This window comes from Ambystoma mexicanum, chromosome 10 (genome assembly GCF_040938575.1).
Source record: "Ambystoma mexicanum isolate Mex_15411 chromosome 10, UKY_AmexF1_1, whole genome shotgun sequence".
Taxonomy (NCBI): Eukaryota; Metazoa; Chordata; class Amphibia; order Caudata; family Ambystomatidae; genus Ambystoma; species Ambystoma mexicanum.
Window position 1 is genome coordinate 1,242,578,392 of NC_090932.1, and position 21,769 is coordinate 1,242,600,160.

Genomic DNA, 21,769 nt, shown 5'->3' on the forward strand with positions numbered 1-21,769 from the left:
AGTCTTTTAAGAATTGTTCCTTGTTCATGTTTAGCAACAAATGGTCCGCCCCTTTTTGTCTCCCTGCAGTCCAGGGGCATCCCCCTAAATGTTTGTTCCTTCCATGAGGTATTTACGACCCCCTTCACACCTCCAGTTTCCTGGGCTGAAGCTCTCATTGTTCCTTCTCTTTCCATAGACAAAAGTCTGTTTCTAACCCGCAATTAGCACCTCCCGGTGAGTTTCTGCTGAGAGGAAGGCCCTCCTTCCGGGAGGAACCTGCTTTTCAACTTCTTGCAGCTCAGCCCAGCTAAATAACTTCTTAAATACAGAAAAAAACAAACTTGTTGCATCAAACAAAATTCATTTCTTTCTTAGCCTTAAAATCTGTGGGATCAAAACACAACTAAGATCTGTATTCCTTTTTGGCAACAGTCCTTTTTATGTCTGCTAATCCAGCACACTTTTAGTTTTAGGTCTTTTTAAAGTTTCATCAGTAACTCATCTGACAGCTGTCATTCAGGTAGCCCCGGGTACTGCACCCAGATTTTGGCAGAGGTTGTCAGTTTTCAGACTTTGTATGTTTCACAATGCTTCAATAGATACATGAATTTTAGCACCAGGCAAGATGTTGAGAAGTGTTGTGTTATAGGCATTTTGGAGTTTTTAGCAACAAAGCAGATGTCATTTGTAGGCCCATTTTGGGGTTTCACTTGCAAAGTGCTGCTTCTCTCTCTGCACTCTGTTTGCTGGTCATGGAGCCCACAGGCATATTTTCTGTGTGGCGTGCTCTATTCCACCGCACATGCGCCATGGGTGGCCGGTTGTGCATCCCTCTCTTTGGGTGCTGAAGCACACAGTTTTTGCAGGTTTTTGGCGCGCACAAGGGTTTTGCTGCTATTGTTGTAGTTGCTTTCATCATAACTGGCAGGGTGATGCCGCATAGCGGAGTGGGTCCATACATCCCACAGATGCCGCCGCCTCTTTTTTGGAGCATGTCCTAATTTTAAAATTAGTACCTTCTGTTCTGTCCATCAGCCTATGTTTGGTGCTGCTTTTGATGTCTTTCCAAAGAGGGATCTGAGATGATTGTATCTTTTAGAATACAGATGTCTTCCCTTCCGTAACTTACTTTCTCATGGTTGTGATTTTCCTGCCAAAAGGTTCTCGTTGCCTGCCACCCTACCACTCAACTGATTACTTGCAATCTGTGTTGTGCGAGTGCAAAATGGGGTCTTACTAATAAATGGATGCATGTGCAGCCCAAACATATGCCTGCTACGTGGCAACCAGCACCATTGGTGCCCATGATGCTGTGATAGCAGGTCAGAAGCTACACCAGCATCCAACTACTTCTAAGGTGCATTCTGCAGCCGGTTTGATTTCCAATGAGGTGTAATTTGTCGGAGGAAGTTCCTACCAATTAGGAAGTACATTTATCAGGATAAGTAATGTGTTAATATGGTACAATATTGCAAATCACAATGTGGTAAACAGATTCCTATAGCAATTATTTTTAGTAATTGGCTGATAATTAATTTCAGAAACCCTAAATGGACTTTGCCTAGGTGCTTGATGCCTAGTGTTTATTAATTTCAAGTATTTATCCCTGATGTAAAAATAGGTATCTGGGTTGAAAGCCTGAGCTAGAAATGTTCGCAGGAGAAAAGACTGAAGATTATTTTTCTGACTCTGTATCCCTGCAGCGCCTGTCCACTTTCACTTTCGGGATCGGGAACCGGCATGGTCCTTTACTTTCTTTTATTTTTTTCGGGACACCCCCGCAACCCCTGCTCACAATATAGTACTGAATGCGTGATTTGGTTGAACTTTTCGGCCTTTCGTAATTTTTGAACGGCTGAAATTAGGCCAAATCTCGCATTTTGTAATTTTTATCTGCCTTTTTTGACGAATCCAAAAATAGGATTGAAAGTAACTTCCATCTCATCTGTTATCGTCAACAGTAGTTTCTCACCTACATTCGTCCCTCATTTCCAAGGAACATAAAATATACTGTGCTCTTCTTGCTTAGTCTAAAGGATGCTGGTAGGGTCACTCATGGCGATTGATCAATATCTTCAGTAATTCTCTAGGACCAGAAAGTGTTGAGGGGTTTAAATCAGCACCATTGAAAAAACATTAAGGGATTCTAAATCTGAATTATTGAAATTTTGAACAATTAATGAACAATAAGGGGATTGAACAAATTGTATTGACAAATTGATGAAACAATTATCAGATATCAATAAATTGACTAATTTGGCGCAACAAAACCGGACCCTCATTCATTCTTGTCTATACAGTGTAACATATAAGGATAATACAATTAAAAGGGAGGACCTCTCGAGAAACCACATAAACAGGTGTGATGGAGTGCCCACCACAAAGAACCACTTTGAAGTCAGGAATACATTCCAAGGGTCTTTATTGTAGCTATTGCAACAATCAAAATAGCTGGTCATTGGGTTCTTAGTGTGTGGCGTTAGGTTTGTCCTTCTCTAACTTGACTACTGGCCTTTTTGTCTGCGTTAATTCCGTAGGCTAAAAGGGGTATCCCTAAGATGCTGGCTGCCTCCTTATGGGTATTCTAGTTCTCGCCGACCAAGCTCTGCCTAGTATTCTGCAGGCGTTTTGGGTTAGGGCTTACTTCCACCAAGTTCCACTTGTTCTCCTTGCACACAGTCTCTCCTGACCCTCCTCTGCACTGGGCCACGGGATGTTCCCCTCCCGCCATACTACTGTCCCTCCGCTCTCACACTACCTTCCTACCTCCACCCTTGAATGTTAACACTATCCGTATTCCTCTAGCTCCACCCGCCACTCGACTACCAATACTTTTACTATCATCTTTTCTCCTCACTGCTACTCTTCCTATTCCCCCCTCTACTGTTACCACTGCTACCCTTATCCCCCTGTTCTTATTACTCTCACTAATGCTCTCCCGCTACTGTCAATTACGATACGGTAGCTACCACTCCCTACTATCCACTATCACTTCCTGCTATCACCACTACTCCCAACTACTTCTACTTTCTATTCTATTGCTATTTCACACACTCCACTAAAACACTCCACAGACCCACTCACCAGTAGCCTCTGCACTCCTTTAGCTTTCGCCTCCTCTGGTCTCTCGGCCATCCTTCTCCACCTTCTGTCCTCACTCAACTAACTCACACGGCACAACTCACATGCACCTACTTAAATGCCCCATGCCCTCTCAGGATTGGATACCAATCACTTAGCTGACTCAAGGGGATGTGGCAGGGGAAGTGCTTTGGTAGGGTTCAAAAAGGGCTTTTAAGCCTTGGCCCCTTTTCTGGCAGCATCTTTTGCAAAGGGAAAATGGTTTCCTGATTCAGGAAACCTATCTCCCCTGCACACTATCAACAAGGTCCGTGGCCCGTATGTTATTTTTTAGGGTACAAGTAGTAACCTTATTAATTTTCACAATAATTAGTTATCTATTTCAGTAATTTTGTTTGCTTTGCTATGACCGCAAAATATTCTGGAGTCTCACAATTAATACTTCACAATTCATCTGTTTATCAAAAAGACAGTAATTTATTCACATTTTTAACAAAAAGCATTCAAAATATGATCTGGCCCAACGCGTTTCGAGTATCTATTTTCACTCTCCATCAGGGGCAATGTGTTCTGTATTCTTAATATAAAGTTTAAACACTGGAGAAAAAATAAATTAAATTAATCATCTGATATTTATATTATTCATATGTGCATGTAAGGAAAAACAAAGTTCTTCAATAACAAGTAAGAAGCACATATAGATGTTTCTATATACATCATTACTACATTTTTTGAACTCAGGATCAGTTTCATTGCTTAAAAGAAACTGGCTAATGCTAGGAGCCTATAAAGGTAAAAGACAAACAAATCTCATAGTGGATATAACAGGTTGAAAAAACTCCAATGGTTCCTATTGGTGGCGACATTTTGGATAATGGCTGGAAGATCAAATCTTAGCCTGTATTAGTTATTATGGAAAAATAGTAATCTGCTGGACTCAGTAGTCTCTGTTATATGAGAAATTGGAAAAGCACTTACCTAAAGATGTAGAGAAAGTTTCCATAGGTTGGAAGGTTCACTTCAAACATGGGTGACAGAGATGTGGAGAATTCTAATTCTTAATAACCTGTGATAAATACTAGAATTAGGGTGGTGCAATAAGAATGACTAGTGCAAGAGGTGAATCATATGGTGGATGGTATGGAACTTACTTGAAAAAGTAATGTTTGGCTCCACAGGCAGGCATCTACTGCATCTCTGTGGATACAATGTCCCTTTCTGGTAGTTTAAAAAGGAAAGAGAAAAAAATATTGAAAATAGGATAAACATTGGCTAAGAGGCACAATGTGGTGGCTGGGCGGCCCTACTTACGTGAAAAAAGGATTTGTAGTATTCCCCGATATGGCAGGAGACACTCGATCCGCTTCCGATTGAGAAACGAAAGCGGATCGAGTATTTATGGTCGCGGGTGACGTCACCCACGCATGCGCGTGATGATGTCACATTGCGGCCATAGATGATGTTTAACGTTGTAAATGTGTGAATGGTCGCGGGTGACGTCACCCGCGCATGCGTGCGATGACATCACATTACAGCCATTTTGCATGTTTATCTACATTCGCGTATGTCAAAGAATGTAAATAAGGTATCTGGCCATTATTAATGACTCGCGACCATAGGGCGAAGGAGTCTATCCGGATAGTAAATGCCAATTTGAGTTGGCTGTGTATCAACAGTATGGATATTTGGCCATTTTACATGTAAATAATAATGCACGCGCGGCAACGATTAATGTCTGATCTGATGATGTGGGCTAATGCAGGATAGCTGTATGTGTCAGATCTAACTGTACACTGAACCATGAAATGAGAGAAGATAAAAGATAAAAAATAGATAAAATCGAATAAATGGTTTAGCTAAAAAGAAGATAAAAGGAAACAAAAGAGAAATTACTGTAGGAAAAACAATTGTAAAAATATAAGGCTGTTTGTGATAAAACCAAAAGAGGCTGCCATGCATTAAAAACAATAGCATTAAGACAATAGCATAGGCTGTGCATACAGTAAAATGTATAACCTTTGTCTAACCCACTAAGGGGTGTACATTCATATCGCCTAGTCATGAGATTGTTTGATTTCTTGTGTATCTCTTGTAAATCTATTATCAAGGATATTAATGTGGGGTTTTAATCTTGTCTGGTCAAACGACGAATAGTTTAGTCATAAATCTGATTTGAATTAAAACATAGGATAGTCACTAAAGAGGGGATCCCTTGTCTATGCTTGGAGACATGTCTACAGAAATGGGCCTAAGTAGTACTCCTCATTTAGCCCCAGAGGGAACATTGGATCTAATGTTTGGATCCAATAAAGTTCTCTTTGTGCTAAAAGTTTTTGAAGATCACCTCCTCTTGGTAGTGGATGGACTACTTCCAAGACTACCATTCTCATTTATGAGATGTTGTGTTTTTGGTCTCGGTAATGTCTGTAGACAGGTGACTTCACGTTCTTTGTTCTTATGTTGGACTTATGTTCCGTCCACCTTTCTTTCACTTTCCGATTGGTTTTTCCAACGTAGTACATTCCACAGGGACAGCGGATCGCATAAACCACATTTTTTGTATCACATGTTGCATAATCTCTCAAAATTATTTTTTTGCATGTGCTTGGATATCTCACATGGTCTCCTTTTATGATATTTTTGCAATGTTGGCAATGTAGACAGGCAAATGTTCCTGTTTTCTGTTTAGTGAGGGTGGTCTGTGTTGTCCTTTTTGGTGTATCTGCTCTGATAAGTTCATCTCTGATGTTTCTACCCCGTTTATATGCCATCATTGCGGGGGTGGGGGGATCTGGAAAGAGTTTCTTAAGGGTATTGTCTGTTCTTATTAGGTCCCAATTTTTGTGGATAATCCGTTTTACTTTGAAACTTTGACTTGAGTACTAGCGTGTGTATTAAACTTTTGGTTTCTTTCTTTGTGTGCCCTTGGAGGAGCTCTTCTCTATCTTGTAAATTGGTTCTAGCTATTGCTTTGTCCACTGTTTCTGTCGGGTACCCTCTTCTTAAGAATCTCTGTTTCATGATGTCATATTCATTCTGTAAAGTAGTTTGGTCTGACGTTATCCTTGAGTCTTAATAATTGGCTGTAAGGCAAGTTTTCTTTTAGATGTTTTGGATGAAAGCTGCTATAATGAAGGCAACTGTTTACATATGTTGGTTTTCTGTATATCTTTGTCTTCTCCAGCATTGGGTCTGGTATGGATTCACATGCTCATGAATATTCCCCGTCGTCAGGCCGGGAATCCTCGGTATAGAAATAAATCGGTATCGGTTTCGTTTCTGATCTGTCTTTCTTAGTAGTAACCAATCACTGGTCTCTGGGTCATACTGCCCCCAGCCAATGACTGCCCTCTCCCTAAGCCCCGCCTCCGGCAGCCATCCTCAGATTTTTACCGCACGTTCAAGTGTTGGGAGTCCTCGTGCTGTAGCTCTCGAGCTTTTGCTGCGTTTTCGCGCTTTTTCAGGAGATTTTTCTCATTTTTCGGTTAAACAGAGCCTCAATCTCCACCGTTTCTACATCCGATCAACGGGGATCCGTTTCAGAGTTTTATGTGCCCCTCAAGGGTGAAGATTTTGTCGAGTTACGCTTTTGGAGGATTCCAGAAGTTCCGAGGCCTACCCCGGACATGGCCCAGGAGAAAGGAAGCTCGACGCCCCGGAAGCTGTTCGAACCTGCCCTGGATGCCAGCTTCAGAATGTTTTCAAGGGAAACGAGCATTCGTTATGCCTCTACTGTCCACATGAGGACAAGACGCACAAGGAGAAGGACTGTGCGTTTTGTGGGAACATGTCGGAGCGGACCATGAAGGATCGCCACCTCCGTCTCGCCAACTGGCTGGAAGGGAAGAGCCCGTCGGGCGAGAAGAAGAAAAAGAAGTCCGAGCGGTCTTCTAAGTCCTGTGAGGGTGCCCCGGCGACGGGGGCCCAACAAAAGGCTAAGCACCGCGAGTCCGCGGGCACCGGGAGCGCCGAACAGTGGGGCTCCTTGGCTGCCAGGCAGGGCGCATCCTCCCCGGCGCCATCAACCACGAGCCAACGCTCTGGCTTGGGTAAGAGGAAGTCCGAGATCCCGGCGAAGCTTCTGCAGAGACCCCGGTCGATCTCGAAGATTCCGACAGAGGGGGAGCGAGGCGTGGACCCTCCCCCAAGGTGAAGGCCCCAGGCGTCCAGAAGGTGACGATGGCCTTAATTCACCCTGCTAAGACCTCGATTGAGGATGTCACCGCGGCCCTGGCTCAGCCTGTGGAGGCTACACCAGTAGAGGCACCCTCAGGATCCAGAGTCTCCCTGCCACCGCAGAGGGAGTCGTCTTTCAGGCCCATTGAGAAGACCCCCACGAAGTCCGCGTTGGAAAAGGGGGGGGGCTGGTGGCCATCGTGGATACGGACACGACCTCTGAAGAAGAGCTAATCGAAGTCGTGGAAGAGGCCCAGCCCATCGGGAGGGATCCCGACGAGGGCGATGACTAGAGCGACGGTGTCGCCGACAAGGCTCCTCAAGCGCCCTCGCGCCCGTCGTTTCTGGCGCTGCAGGACACCTTGGCGGCCATTTTGTCAGCGATTCAGTCCTTATGCTTGGAGATGAGGACAAGGTTGCCCCTTCCCCCGACGGAGGTACCTGAGCTAGACCCGACGGGGGAACCGGAGCCAGGACCTTCGGAGAGTCCACTGCATAAGAGGAGGAGGACGCATCCTACACCACCTCTCCCACTTCTGCGGCCTGTTCTACCTTCCCCCTGGTCTACTACCCACAGGGATGACACAGGCACGGACACGGCTACGACAGGTACAGATGACGACGGAGGCGACAACGGGACGTGTCCCCCATCGCCCCCTGCTCGGGCGACCCTGCCCAACGAGATTGGATCCTCTCACGCCATGATTTCCAGGGCATCCGAGCTTTTTCAGCTCTGCCCAGAAGAAAAGAAGAAAGAAGGGTTCCTTTACCAACGGCGCAAGGCAAAAAGGAAGACGGTCCTCGCCGTACCGCTTCTTGATGACATCTGGGATGAGGGGCTCGCCCTCCTCAAGAACCCTGCCACGGCGCCGGCAAAGAGGGATCGGTACGAGAAGTAGTACCGGGTCCCCGACGCTGCCTCCTTGTGCCTTCGGGCACAACCTACCCCGGACTCGGTCGTCTCGGCGGCGGCAAAGAAGAAAGCTGGGGGGGCATCGGCCTCAACATCAACTTTCCCGCCGGACGGCGAGGGTAGGAAGTTGGACACGATGGGACGACGGATCATCTCATCCGCAGTGACGACTATCAAGGCGGCCAACGCCCTGGCTATCATAGCCCGCTACAACAGGGAGTTGTGGTTCAAAATGGCCCCTCTGTTAGACTTCTTTCCGGACGCCAAAAGGGCTGAGGCCCTTGAATTCCTACAGGAGGGGGAGATTGCTTTGGACCACGCCATCACGGTGGCAACAGACATCGCCGACACCGGTTTCCGTCAGTTGGGCAACAGCGTTTGCTTGAGACGATGAGGATGGCTTAAGGCCACGGATTTCCGCCAGGACGTACAAACCAAGGTTTTGGACATGCCCTTCGACGGGAACAACCTGTTTGGGAAGGCGGTTGATGAGTCCCTTCAGGCCATCAAGACAGACACAGAGACGGCCCGGGCACTGGGAGTGCTCCAACGATGACGACCGTCCTTTCGGAGCTCCGGAGGCAGACAAGGTGCCTCCAAGGGATCCGGCAGTGGCTCCTCCACTTACTGCCAAGTGGCAAGATCTTCGTCCCAGGAAGCCTACAGGGGACGCGGCAAGTCAAGGAGGCAAGGCGGCCTCCAAACAAGATTGAACCGATCGTGGGGTCGGGCCCCCGCCGAAGCACCCCGGTGGGAGGCCGGCTGGCGAGGCTCGTCAGCGTGTGGGAGTCCATCTCCAGCGACCGTTGGGTGTTGGACGCCCTGGCCCAAGGGCATGCCCTTGAGTTTCAGAAGAAGTGCCCTCGCGTTCCACCCGTGGCCAGGAAGGAAAATCACGTCCCTCAACTACGTTGGAAGTAAGGGCGATGCTCAAGAAGGGTGCCATCGAGCTCGTCCCAAAGAGGCTTCGGGGCTCCGAAGTTTACTCAAGGTACTTCCTCGTAAAAAAAGAAGACGGGAGGATGGCGCCCCATCCTGGACCTACGACGACTGAACAGGTACATCAAGGCACAGAAGTTCCGTATGGTCACCCTCCAGCATGTGCTGGGACAGCTGGAGGAGGGCGATTTCCTTTCGTCGTTGGACTTGGAGGATGCGTACTTCCACATCCCCATTCTAAAAAGACACCGAAAGTTCCTCAGGTTCGTGGTCCAAGGGCGGCACTACCAGTTCAAGGCCCTCCCGTTCGGATTGAAGCCGGCACCCAGGGTGTTCACCAAGTGCCTCGCACCGGTGGCGGCGCGGCTGCGCCTACAGGGGATCCACGTCTACCCCTACCTGGACGACTGGCTCATCCGGGCAAGGACAAGGGAGCTCGCTGTGGAGCACACTGTGAAGACCATCCAGCTGCTCACGGACCTGGGATTCTCCATCAACTTTCCAAAATCCCACCTGGTTCCGTCGCAAGTCGCCCTGTTTCTCGGAGCCAAGTTCGACACAGTGGCGCGGCTGACCTCACCGTCGGAGGAAAGGACCAGGACCATTCTGGACATGGTGCAGCGTCTGCTGGCCACGGACATGGCCAGGGTACGATCTATCAAGTCCCTCCTCGGGATGATGTCCTCCTGCATTTATCTGGTGCGCCTTTGCTGGCTTCGGATGAGACCCTTACAGGAGTTCCTCGATGCCCGCTGGATCCAGTCGACGGGCAGCTTCGAGGACAGGATCCCTCTCAACGAGACGTTCCGTCAGGCGATCCGGTGGTGGGGTACCCGCTCCCATCTGTCGGTGGGCACGGACTTTCAGACCCCAACTCACCAGGTGACGGTGACGACGGACGCCTCCCTGGAAGGTTGGGGAGCACACTCCGGAGATCTTCACGCGAGAGGCCTTTGGCTCCCGGAGGAGAAGTCTCTCCACATCAACATCTTGGAGCTCCGCGCGGTGTTCTGGGCCCTCAGGTCCTTTCTTCCGTCCCTCAAGGGCAAGGTGGTGAGGATCTTCACCGACAACACCACCACGATGTTCTACATCCGGAAGCAGGGCGGAACCAGGTCCCCGGCCCTATCCAAGGAAGCCCAGGATATGTGGCATTGGGCTGTCGCCCAAGGATGTTTCTGGTGCCTCTTCATCTGGCAGGAATAAAAAACACGATCGCCGACTCACTCAGCAGGGAGCTACGCTCGTGCCACGAGTGGGAACTACGCCAGGATCAAGTGGATCGACTCTTCCCACGATGGGGCGAACCCCAAATCGATCTCTTCGCGACGGCGACGAATTCCAAGTGCTGGAGGTTCGCCAGCAGGTTCCCCCAGCCGAGGAGCATGGGCGATGCTTTCTCGTTCCCCTGGGACGGCCTATTTCTTTATGCGTTCCCTCCGCTGCCGTTGCTGCTCCGGCTCATCAACCAGCTCAAGAGATCCCGGTGCAGGATGATCCTCGTCGGACCGGCCTGGCCGAGGCAGATCTGGTTCCCGGACCTTCTGGACTTGTCAGCGTCCCAACCAGTCAAGCTGCCAACGGACACAGACCTTCTCTCCAGAGACGCCTGCAGCACTAGAGTTTGGAGGGTACGACATCCCAGCCGACTGCAGAGAGATTCTTGCAAAGGCCAAGGCGTCCTTGACTCTCAAGTGCTACAGACATAAGTGGAAGAGGTTCTCTGTCTGGTGCTGTGCACAGAAGATTAACCCTCTGCGGATTACGGCCCCTCAAGTACTGCCGTACCTACTGTCGCTGGCCAAAGCTGGACTGGCTCACGCCTCCATCAAAATGTATCTGGCTGCAATCTCCCGATATACCAGGGCGACGGGACGGGCGTCCTTGTGGTCTCATCGCCGGTTAAAAGAATTCATGAAGGGACTATTCCGATTATTCCCGCCGGTGAGGTCTCCTGCCCCGGCGTGGGAGCTTAATGTGGTGCTGACCAAGCTCATGGGGGCCCCATTCGAGCCTATGCATTCAGCGCCTTTGAAGTTCCTGTCATGGAAGACAGCTTTCCTTGTGGCCATGACCTCCACACGGCGAGCCGGAGAGATCCAGGCCCTATCTTGCAAGCCTCCATACTTGACTTTTCATGACACAAGGGTGGTGCTGAGGACACACCCATCCTTTATGCCCAAGGTGCCGTCGGACTTCCACCTCAACGAGCCCTTGGTGTTGCCAGTTTTCTTCCCGTCGCCGGCTGAGAGGACTTTGCACTCGCTGGATGTAGCTAGAGCGCTGAAGTTCTACGTGGACCGCACGAAGAGTTTTCGGAAGACGTCACAACTGTTTGTGAACTTTGGGACTGTGAATCAAGGGAAGGCTCTCTCGAAGACTTCCATTTCCAGATGGCTCTCTGGCTGCATCATGCACTGTCACCGGTTGGCAAACTGACAGCTGCCTGGCCGTCCGAGAGCCCATTCGACCAGAGCGATCGCTGCTACCGTGGAGGTCGACGCACACCTTCACAAGATTCTACTGCGTCGATCGGGACTCCAGGGAGGAGTCCAGGGTCGGCCAAGCAGTGCTGCGCAACCTGTTCGCCTAAGGTGAGCCTGGTGTGGAGGTAAGAGTTGCTTAATGTTGAGTTGTTGTATTGCTTAATGTTGAGCCTGTTGCCACCTCCCGTGGTTGTGCATGTGTGTACTGCTATGTATTCTCTTATTCATGAGCATATGAATCCACGCCAGACCCCATGCCGGAGAAGGAACAAGTTACTTACCTGTAACTGTTGTTCTCCAGCATGGGTCTGGCATGGATTCACATGCGAACCCTCCCGCCTACCCCTCTGCGGCTCTTCACTTGGTCATACTGCCACTTTACGTGCTACCAAATCTGAGGATGGCTGCCAGAAGCGGGGCTTATGGAGAGGGCAGTCTTTGGCTGGGGGCAGTATGACCCAGAGACCAGTGATTGGTTACTACTAAGAAAGACAGATCAGAAACGAAACTGATACTGATTTTTTCTATACCGAGGATTCCCGGCCTGACGACGGGGAATATTCATGAGCATGTGAATCCATGCCAGACCGATGCTGGAGAACAACAGTTACAGGTAAGTAACTTGTTCTTTGAGTGTTGTCCCTGATCGTTCAATTGTGACATCCAAGAAATTAACATCTGGTCTACCATTCTCTATAGTGAAACCGATCCGGTCATCGTACCTGTTCAGGGATTCCCAGAATGTTATTCATTTGCTCAGTGCCATACCAGATCCCAAAGATGTTGTCTATATATAGCGTCTCCAGCATTTCACTTTGTCTCTCCATCGTGGATTTTCTAGTACAAATGTAGTATCAAACTGGTGCATGAAGATATTTGCATACGATGGGGCCACTGATGAGCCCATCGATGTTCCAGAGATTTGCAAATAGTATTGGCCATTGTATCTAAAATAGTTGTTGTAGAGGATGATATTGATAAATTCTATGGCAAAAACTCTTTGTATCTGTACTTCTTTGTTCAAAAGTAAAAACCATTCCATGCCTTGTTTGTGAGGGATTGAAGTATACAGACTATTTACGTCCATGGTGAATAAAATGACTGCTTCCTCTGGTAAATTAAGTGTGTTGATTATGCTCAAGAAGTGAGTCGTATCCTTCAGGTAAGTTTTGGTCTTTTGTACCAAAGGCTGTAATGCAGTATCCAGATAAATTGCTAAAGTTTGAAACACACTGTCTGTTCCGGCTACAATCGGTCGACAAAGGGGGTCTTCTTTATTTTTGTTTATTTTCGGTAGTCTGTAAAAAACAGGGGTGACCGGATGTTTCTGAATGAGGCAATCAGCTGTTTTCTCACTGATCCATATCTTTAAGGAGCTTCAAACATCCCGCGTTGTATAGAGTGGTGTCTATTGGCACGAGAGCTCCTCCTTTGTCTGCTTGTTTTAAGGTCAAGGTGTTGTCTTCCGCTAGTTGTTTGATCACTAATAGTTGATATTTGCGGATATTCCTGGTTCTTGATGGTTCATATTTAATATGTCTTAGATCTTTAGTGGTCTTCTGTTTTCAATAGATTGATCAATGGATGATTTACTTGTGGGTGAAAGGTGCTTTTGTTCTTTAGTTCTAGGTATTTGTGTTTATTTGATGGATTAAGGTTATCCTCAATGTTGTTAAAAAACACTTTCAGTTCCATTTTGCGTATTAATTTAAAAAGATTAACTTCCTCCTCAAAGACAGAGGTATTTGTAGTGGGTATGCATGAAATCCTTAAATTCAATGTCTCTAGTTGAGTCGTAGCCAATGGTTTGGAGGAAATATTAATGACCAAAGTTTGATTTATTTCTTTTTCTACCGGAGTTTTCTTTTTTCCTCTTCTTGTCTTGTGATTGCTAAAAAAGGTATCAGTGGAGTACGTGATGATGGTCCTGATGCTGGTTCTTCTGTGGATTCTGTAACTACAGTATCCAAACTTGTTGTTGGTCTAACTTCCAATTCACCATTCGTAACTTTGTGGCTATCGGTATTATTTGGCTGCTGAGGTTGTCTTGGTGGTCTGTTCTGTGGAGTCATGTTGTTAGAGTAAAACTCCTGCTAGGTGTAGACAATATCTCTCGCGTAGTCCAATGTATCCCTTCTGAATTTCCTAATCTTATGTTGTTCGATGTCTTTTTTATAACTCTCAAGTTTTGTATTAGTGTCTTCTAGGATTTTTGCCAACTCAGTTTTTGTTTTCAATTTAGATAGTTGATTTGATTCCTTATCTATTTCTTGTTGAAGATTGACTGATTTCGCTAATTCCTCAATTGTCAATTTAATTAAATCCAAAGAGCATTTGTTTAAGATGTGCTCCCACCTAGTCACAAAATCCTTGTTTTCCTTGCACAACGTCGGTCTAAGGTATACCCTAAGTCCTCTAGGGATACGTTTTGTTTTAAAGTATTGTGCCTGTGTAGTCGCATGAAGTTTTTGGGAAATTTCCCGTCTAATCAGACGTTCGAGTTTTTATATCAGACGATCTAGGTTCTCCAGATCGTCTGATACAAAAATTCGAATGTCTTTAGAAAGTAAAAGACTTTGAGAGACTGTAGTGCCCGTTTGATGAGGCCTTCTGGTGGGCCTTTTAATGTTAATGTCCCTGGTGGGGAGGTGGGAGTTCTAATTAATAAGGCCACTATTTCTGGATGGGTCATATACCCATATAGTCCCAGTGTTATGCTGTTTGCCGCATCCTATGGCAAAGTGCGGACCGTGTGGTGTGTTCCTTCTGCTGCTTCTCCACGTCTGTGTTCTCCTGTGACAGGATGCCACCATCATCACTGGTAAGGCGGGAAGGGAAGGGGCCTGTAACACTTGTGTGTGCACCACAGGTTGTTTGGGGTGGGCTCCCTCTCACCTGACTGGGCCTGTATGCAGGCCTTTTCACACAGATTATTGCTCAAATGATTTCAGTTTCCTAGTACTACTTTTTTATTTGTCTATTTTACATGCTTAGAATGTTGTGATTGTGTAGTGCATCATTCTGTTTTTGGTGATGTTCCGTTCGCTCCCATTATCACCATGTTAAAAATGATTCTTTAAAAACTCTTGTCTTTTTCTCTATAAAGGGTCGGATGAATCACCTGAACCTCTGCCCATCCCCACACTACTGGTGGGCTATGATAAGGACTTTCTAACCATCTCCCCTTTCTCGCTGCCTTTCTGGGAGAGGTTGCTCCTGGAGCCTTATGGCGGCCATCGTGACCTGGTCTACATTGTTGTATGCCCGGAGAATGAGCCTTTGCTTGATGGAGCAAAAACCTTCTTCAGAGATCTGAGTTCTGTCTATGAGGTGAGTAAAACAGAAGTGATTTATTTTTTGTTAACCTTGAAGGGACTGTTGACTTATGACCTCTTTGCTGATGTAGGTAGGCTATACTGTGTTTGGAGAAACTGTTGTCCTCAATATTTGGAGTAACCAAAGATTAAATAGTAGCCCATATGAAAGACTGGTCTGAGGTCGCTATTCTGTTGTCGCCAAACAAAACTATTTCCTTCTGTGTTGGGAAAGATTTCTCTTTTGGCAACTTTCCATCCACAGTTTCTATGGACCCCAATCGTTTTGCTTGATTTTTGAACCAGTTCTGATTTCTTGGTGGGAATTAAAGCCTTCAGCTTCACTTCTCCCTGCCTTTTGCTCATTTGTTATGGGGAAACTGATCAGTACTTCAGACCATAAGTACTGCGAAACTAGATTTCCCTTTTCACGTTTACATTTTTGTAACTTGTTTACATTGCACACATAATCTTACAGTGCAGTGCAATGGGGATACGTTTGTATCACCCTAGCCTTTTACATTTGAGATTTTTGGTTACTTTTATATATGCCCAACGGCACGTTTTTGTGGCAACAGATATATTTTTACCGTTTTTGTTACTTCTAGTGTACACCTTTGTGTTTAACGGTATGGGTACCAAATGGGTTAGGGCCCTTAAGTGGCCATGCCACAAGGTGTTTGCTTGTTGATTGACCTTCTTTCTGCCTTGACCGGTCAGGACATCTCATAAAGTCATGCATTTGCCTGGGAAAGATGCTGCTTTCGGTGGGTAGTGGGGTGGGGTGAGTGTTTCCCAGGAAGAGGGTGGGACTGTCTGGTCCCACTCCACATCTGTGGTACCAGAGATCCTGGGTGTAGGACATGAGTGGAACCAGTAGTTGTCCCTTAGAGGACAACTACTGACTGTCTCAATGTTGCAGGTCCTTACCATTGGTGGGATTGAACTTGCTTTTCAGGTTCTATGTGGCCTTCAGAGGAGACCCTGTAATTCAATCGAAATTAAATTTAAAAAAATAATTTTGTCACCACCTCCTCTCTCAAAATGCTTTCATTTGAAATCTGCGTCCCCCCACTATTTTCTGCGTTCTGAAACCTTTTCAATTTAAATGACTGCTCTTTCAGATACTTTCTCTTTTGTCATGTTAAACCATGTTGAGTATCATCTTCTTATTGTGTGGCCAGTCTTAACTATATCATTCCCGCCTCCACAAAGCGAACAGTGACATTTCCAAACGGTTATCAGTTTTTTTTTAAAGAGCTAAATGGTGGTCAGACCTTCCTTATACGTGTTTAAAGACTTAATCGGAGTGTGCTTGATTTGGTTATGTGTAACACACAAATCCTCAAAGGGAGCCAGGCAGAAACTGCCTCTAGCTGCAGATGTCAACAAAGTATTCATAATATATGGTGAGGGGTTATTGGAAGAGATGAGTTTTAAGCTTCTTCCTAAATAATGACAATGAGTCAAGTTTCCAGAAATCAGGAGGCAGCGAGTTACAAGCTTAAGGACCACTGATGGAAAAACAACTGTCTCCATCATGTACAAGGTGGGAAAAGGGGACTGTCAAAAGATTTTGACCCGCAGATCGAAGTGGATGAGTCTGACAATGGGGAAAGATCTTGCAGGCGAGATAACTAGGGGCTGGGTCATGGAGGCACTTAAAGACAAGACCGATGATCTTGAAGAGCATTGTCTGTTGTACACAGAACCAATGAAGATTTCTCCAGAAAAGGGGATACTGACATAGTTCTTGGAGAATTATAGAGGAGTCTGATGGCCTAATTTAGTGTGTGCTGAAGACGATTAATCTGTTCAGTCAGAATGCCTGCAAGAATAGCATTACAATAGTCATATTTTGAGTTCACTAATGTCCCAACAACAGCTGGATGATCTTTTTCTGCAATAAGAGGAAGAATAGGCTGCAGCAATTTAAGTCGATAGTAGATTGGTTTTACGGTTTCACTAACATGTAAGTTACAGTTCAGGTCTGACTGCTAGATGCAACCAAGAGTCTTAACTTTAGAGAAGAAAATTGTAGGCACTTCAAATAAGATGCCAGGGCAGGGGGACGCAGGGGTGTGAATCTGCCAACAGAATTTTAGGGCCAAACAAAATAATCTCAGTCTTGGTGGGGTTTAATTGCAACCTATTTTCCAGCATCCAACTTTTTATGTTTTGGGCACATGCTAATATTAGTTTGCTTGCATCCGGTGGATTTTTTAGCCTGATGTAGATTTGGGTATTGTCAGTTTATGAATGGTAACAAATTAAATTTTGAAAAACATTTCAAATAGTGGCTGAATGTAAATATTAAATTCAATATGAACTGTGTTGAGGATTACAATCGGGCAATACACTGGGGTCTCGCCTAGCATGTAATTTAATGCATAAATGAAATACTTATTTATTGTGTCTATAGGTTCAATATTCTGAGTGATATACCACTCATATCACACCCTTCTCAAAATACCCCCCAGGTCACAGTGGACCAGGAATCAGGCTGGTTGGTAAAGGTAAATATTTATTTATTTAAAATTCAAATACACACATTTTAATATATGTATATGGGGCAGAAATCACCAATATGCTGACAAAACAATTCAGAAAGTAAAGCAATTTAACTCACTTATAGCTATACAGAAGATAAAACACAAGAAAAAAGAAGTGTTGGTTGGTGAAAAGATATCGTTGAAGTTAAGATTCGCCCTGCAAAATTCACAAATGAGCAATTCTGCACAGATGTAATTAAGCAGCAGGTATTTAGGAATGAAGAACAGTGTACAGGGTTTGAATGCAGCCTTCCCTCCCCAAACGAGAGAAAAGCGCTTTTGGAAATTGACATTTTTTAAAATGACAGTTGAAAATGGCTTTGTGAAACAATGTAAAGTGTGCAAAAATCCTTAAATTAATGTAAATTCCTATGAGATCATGTAGTAACAATACACACATTAAATCAGAATGGAAGGTTGGAAATACTTTGAATGGGAAAACACACAAGTAAAACTGGCAAAAATGCGAATTCCCGCCTAATTTTCGCTATGCAATTTTTTTAATAAAAACGGGTCAAATACACTGTTTTGCAAAGTTGTGGATGTAGCTACAGGTCTTAGGTTTAAGTGAGAGTTGAAATTAGGTCTCTAGCTATAAGTTATGCAAGTTTGAATGAGAGCTGTTTTTGAAAATAAAGACACGAAAATGAAAACAGAAGTCAATTTTCACTAACAATTATGCTCTAAACTAGGGTATTCAGGCTGATCACCAGTTTTAAACACAGGAAGCCCCAGAGTGGTCTGCGGAAACCAACCCCAGCACCTCTGTGTCCACCTTGGAGGACTCCGTCGGATTACCAGTGGGATGATTTTTAAGGATTTGGGATTTTCACAAGACAAAAGGATTTTCTAGAAATGATCACTAGCACAAGAAATCAAAGCAAGGTTTCAAGACTGGTGTGACACTATTGCATGTTCTTAGGTTGAGAGAGGATGGGGTTGAGTTTGGGGGTAGGACAAGGCATATACTATGAGTGACTTATTCCTTTTCGCAGTCCACTGTAAATTAAGATTGGACAGTCCGGTTCTGGTCATCACGGATTGGTTCTACCGGCAGCAGGGCACTTCTGGCGGGATGGTCAGTGTGTTGTGAGGTTCCCATATTTATCATGCCAAGTGACATCACCCAGTTTATGGTAGAGGCAGAATTACAATCCACAGCCCCATGGCTGTGACAGGTCAAAGGCACTTGCCTTTTTCTGGTTGGAAGACAGAAAGAGCTGTCTTATTTTATGATGCGACTTGGGAACTCCCACAGTGATTTGGACCAAAACTTAACTTTTCCACAAATACACGTTTCTATAATTATGCTCTCTAATAACATCGGACACATGCATTACATATTTTGTAGGTTACCCTGACGTCCAATTCCTACGTCCGTGAGAGCTGGCTTTGTCTTTCTGTGGAATTTTGTCAATTTTAATCATAAAGATTTGGCCTAACAAGTTCTAATTCAGTACATATCTGTGAAATCACCCCTAGAAAACGGGTATGCAAGATTACACTTGGAGCAATTCATGTTTTTGTGTAACTTTGGGTCCTTATACAGTACAGGGTCCAATCACATCTTCAAAGAAAAAGCATTAAATTAGATTTCCAACTACCAACTTTTAGATGTATCCTCCTTCATGTGGCAAAGTTGGAGGTTTTTAAAGCTTAATTACAAATAGGCATTTAAACACAAAGTCCTTCAGCAGTTTATTTTTACTTTTCTTTCAATTGGCAACAGCTGTCAAATTCATTTGATCAGGGTGGGGGTCCAGAGGGAAGTTTTCTGCCCCTCCCCTATGGAGGTGAGTGTTCAAGGCTTGCCATTGTCTTTCCTTGAGTCACAGACTAAAGGCTGATGAGGTCCTTTGTTCTGAGTATGCAACCTCCCAGCAGCAATTAAGCCTTTCCTGCCAGTAGAGAGGTGTCAACCATTCCCAGGCTGAGGCTGTTGGATCAGAATTAAATAGTTGATTAGCTCCAGACTGTTTTTAACTTTAAGGTACCTACATCTTTCATTACAACATATAACTTGAACACGGTTTATTGGGGATTTTGACATTTAAAGAATTGAGCCTTTCACAAAAACATGCTTTTAAACAGGCGTTTTTGCACTTCTTCATGGAAAAAGCACATTTGAACTGAATCCTTTACATCAGAGTTTCCTCTGCAGCACAAACATTTTATTCAGCACCAGTTCTTCATTTAAGTGCTGGGATTTGTCTGCAGTCTGGATGTAGGTATCCAGCCTTTGCTTGGAGTTCTCTCTGCACAGCTGAAATTGTTACATGTTGCCACTTTTAGCAGCATTTTTCCTGTGGAACTGAAAACAATGGTGCTGGGCTGCCTTTTTCATGAAATACATTTCTAAGCTGCTGTCAGTCAGTGAGGCCCGGCTCCTCTGGGCCACTAGAAGATCTGTAACCCTTTTAATTTCAATGGTTCACTGGAAAATGAATGGATCTAACACCAAAAACAGCACTTTGAAGGTCGCACAGCTGCATTTTAAAAGGCATTTTCAGTTTTAGGACACTTCTGTTGCCTTTCTCCATGTTGAATGTAACAGGACCATTGGCATGCTCCTGCAGTGAGAATTCTGCTTTTACCCCCACTTTGACTGTGTGGCAGGGGTGCAGCTTTGTGTGATTGTGACCCACACGCAGTTTTGCAGAATTTTGCGCGCACATGGGTTAGCGCATCCATTTTTGGCTGTTTCTTTCCCCATTTGTAAATTGATGCAGTGGGGCATATCCGCATGGGTCAAAATATCCCACAACTGATAGCGGGGAGATTGAGGACCCTTGTGGAACTCCACTTAGCACAGGCAGGAAATCAGAAAAGTAAGCTCCCATTTTTACTTGTTGGGTTCAATTCAATAGAAAGGAGATGAAGCACTCCAAAGATACTTCAGACACGAGAGTAACCGTGGCCAATCTGCAAATATATCAAAATCAACTGTATCAAAGGCTGCCGATAGATCCATGCATGACCAGCATGCTAAGATCACCTTTATCAGTGACCTTAAAATGTCATCCGAGACAGCCACAAGTGCATTTCAGTGCCATGGCGAGGCCTAAAGCTAAAGGCAAAGAGGGGTTTGTCCCGACAATGAAATCTATACAGTTTAACAGTGGGTCGAGTCACTGTCTCAAAAAGGGGGGACTGCATACACTGTTTGTAATTTCTAACTTGTGTAATGTCCTCATATTGACTCTCTATTAGGTAAGAGCTGTAACACACTGCACTGAGTTCTAGCAATTGAGTAGGTTTCACATTTATTATTTGCAATAAAAAAATCAACAAATTATTTATAAACAGGTTAAAGCATTTTTCATAAAAAGACCTGAAGCAAGAGTCACGAAGTTCAGAAAGGTGTACGTGTGAATAGTCAAGACAGAATGAATTTGCATTCAAAGAAAATGATTACAAAAAACTGTTTGTAAAGCGTAGTCTTCATTTAATTTAACAAAACATTTTGACCATAACCTTGTCTGCAAGCAATATAAGATCTATTATTGAATCTATGAAGCTTTACAAAGCGTTTAAAAAGACTGCCCTATTGGCTATGATCATTACAATATGGAGCTGATGTCTTATTAAAAATGGTTATGTATGGAAAGTCTCAGCATCGGTTAGGTCAATTTGGGGTCTATGTAATGCGCTGTTGGTAACCCAAATCAGCGCACGCCTCTTGCATAACTAGATCAAGATGCAAGGGTCTTGAAGTTTCAGTGTTTCTGTGGGGTAGTGGCCGCCTTCCTTAGGACCAAAGGAGTACGTGTTAGCGAGCTGACCCATTGCCGTTGGACATCAGTTATATAAAGGGTGTGACCAATGAGGAGTATTCTGCTGGTCTATGATAAAAGAAACTTCTGGAATTCTAGTGCCTCGAGGAGGCTAAATAGCACATCTGGGATGTGGCATTCATGAAAGCCTTACGATAGAGGCCTCTGAGCGCAGTAGTAGAACGGATTAGCAAAGGCTTTGTGGTAGCAATGTCGTACAATTATGAAGGTTCATCATGGCCTGGATCCAGGAAAGATTGATGATTCTGCGTGGCAGATGACTGCAGATGCTTGCACGGGCAAAGACTTGCACAATGGCGTGACTGCTGTTCTGTTGCAGCAGGGAAGCGTCTTCTCTGCGAGGTGTGTGTAGTCAGGTTGCACTAGGCCTGAAGCCAGACCGGAATTTGTCATGGTTTCTCTGTTTTTCAAGAAAGTTTTGGAGTTGTGACGTGACAACCTTCTCAAAGAACTTGGTGGGCCGTAACAAGCCTGCGATGGGGTTATAATTAGAGGGAAAGTTGGTGGAGTGAGGACTTTTTGTGAGCAAAGG

At 45.2% G+C, this 21,769-nt stretch overlaps 1 protein-coding gene across 1 annotated transcript in view; it reads left to right on the plus strand.

Annotated features, from left to right (window-relative positions):
- Positions 1-21,769, plus strand: part of MED13L (mediator complex subunit 13L) — a 2,324,591-nt gene that overhangs the window by 1,809,845 nt on the left and 492,977 nt on the right. Inside the window, exon 19 of the mRNA XM_069619219.1 lies at positions 14,684-14,907. Within this exon, the coding sequence (XP_069475320.1) occupies positions 14,684-14,907 (224 nt within the window). The remainder of the gene's footprint in view (positions 1-14,683; positions 14,908-21,769) is intronic.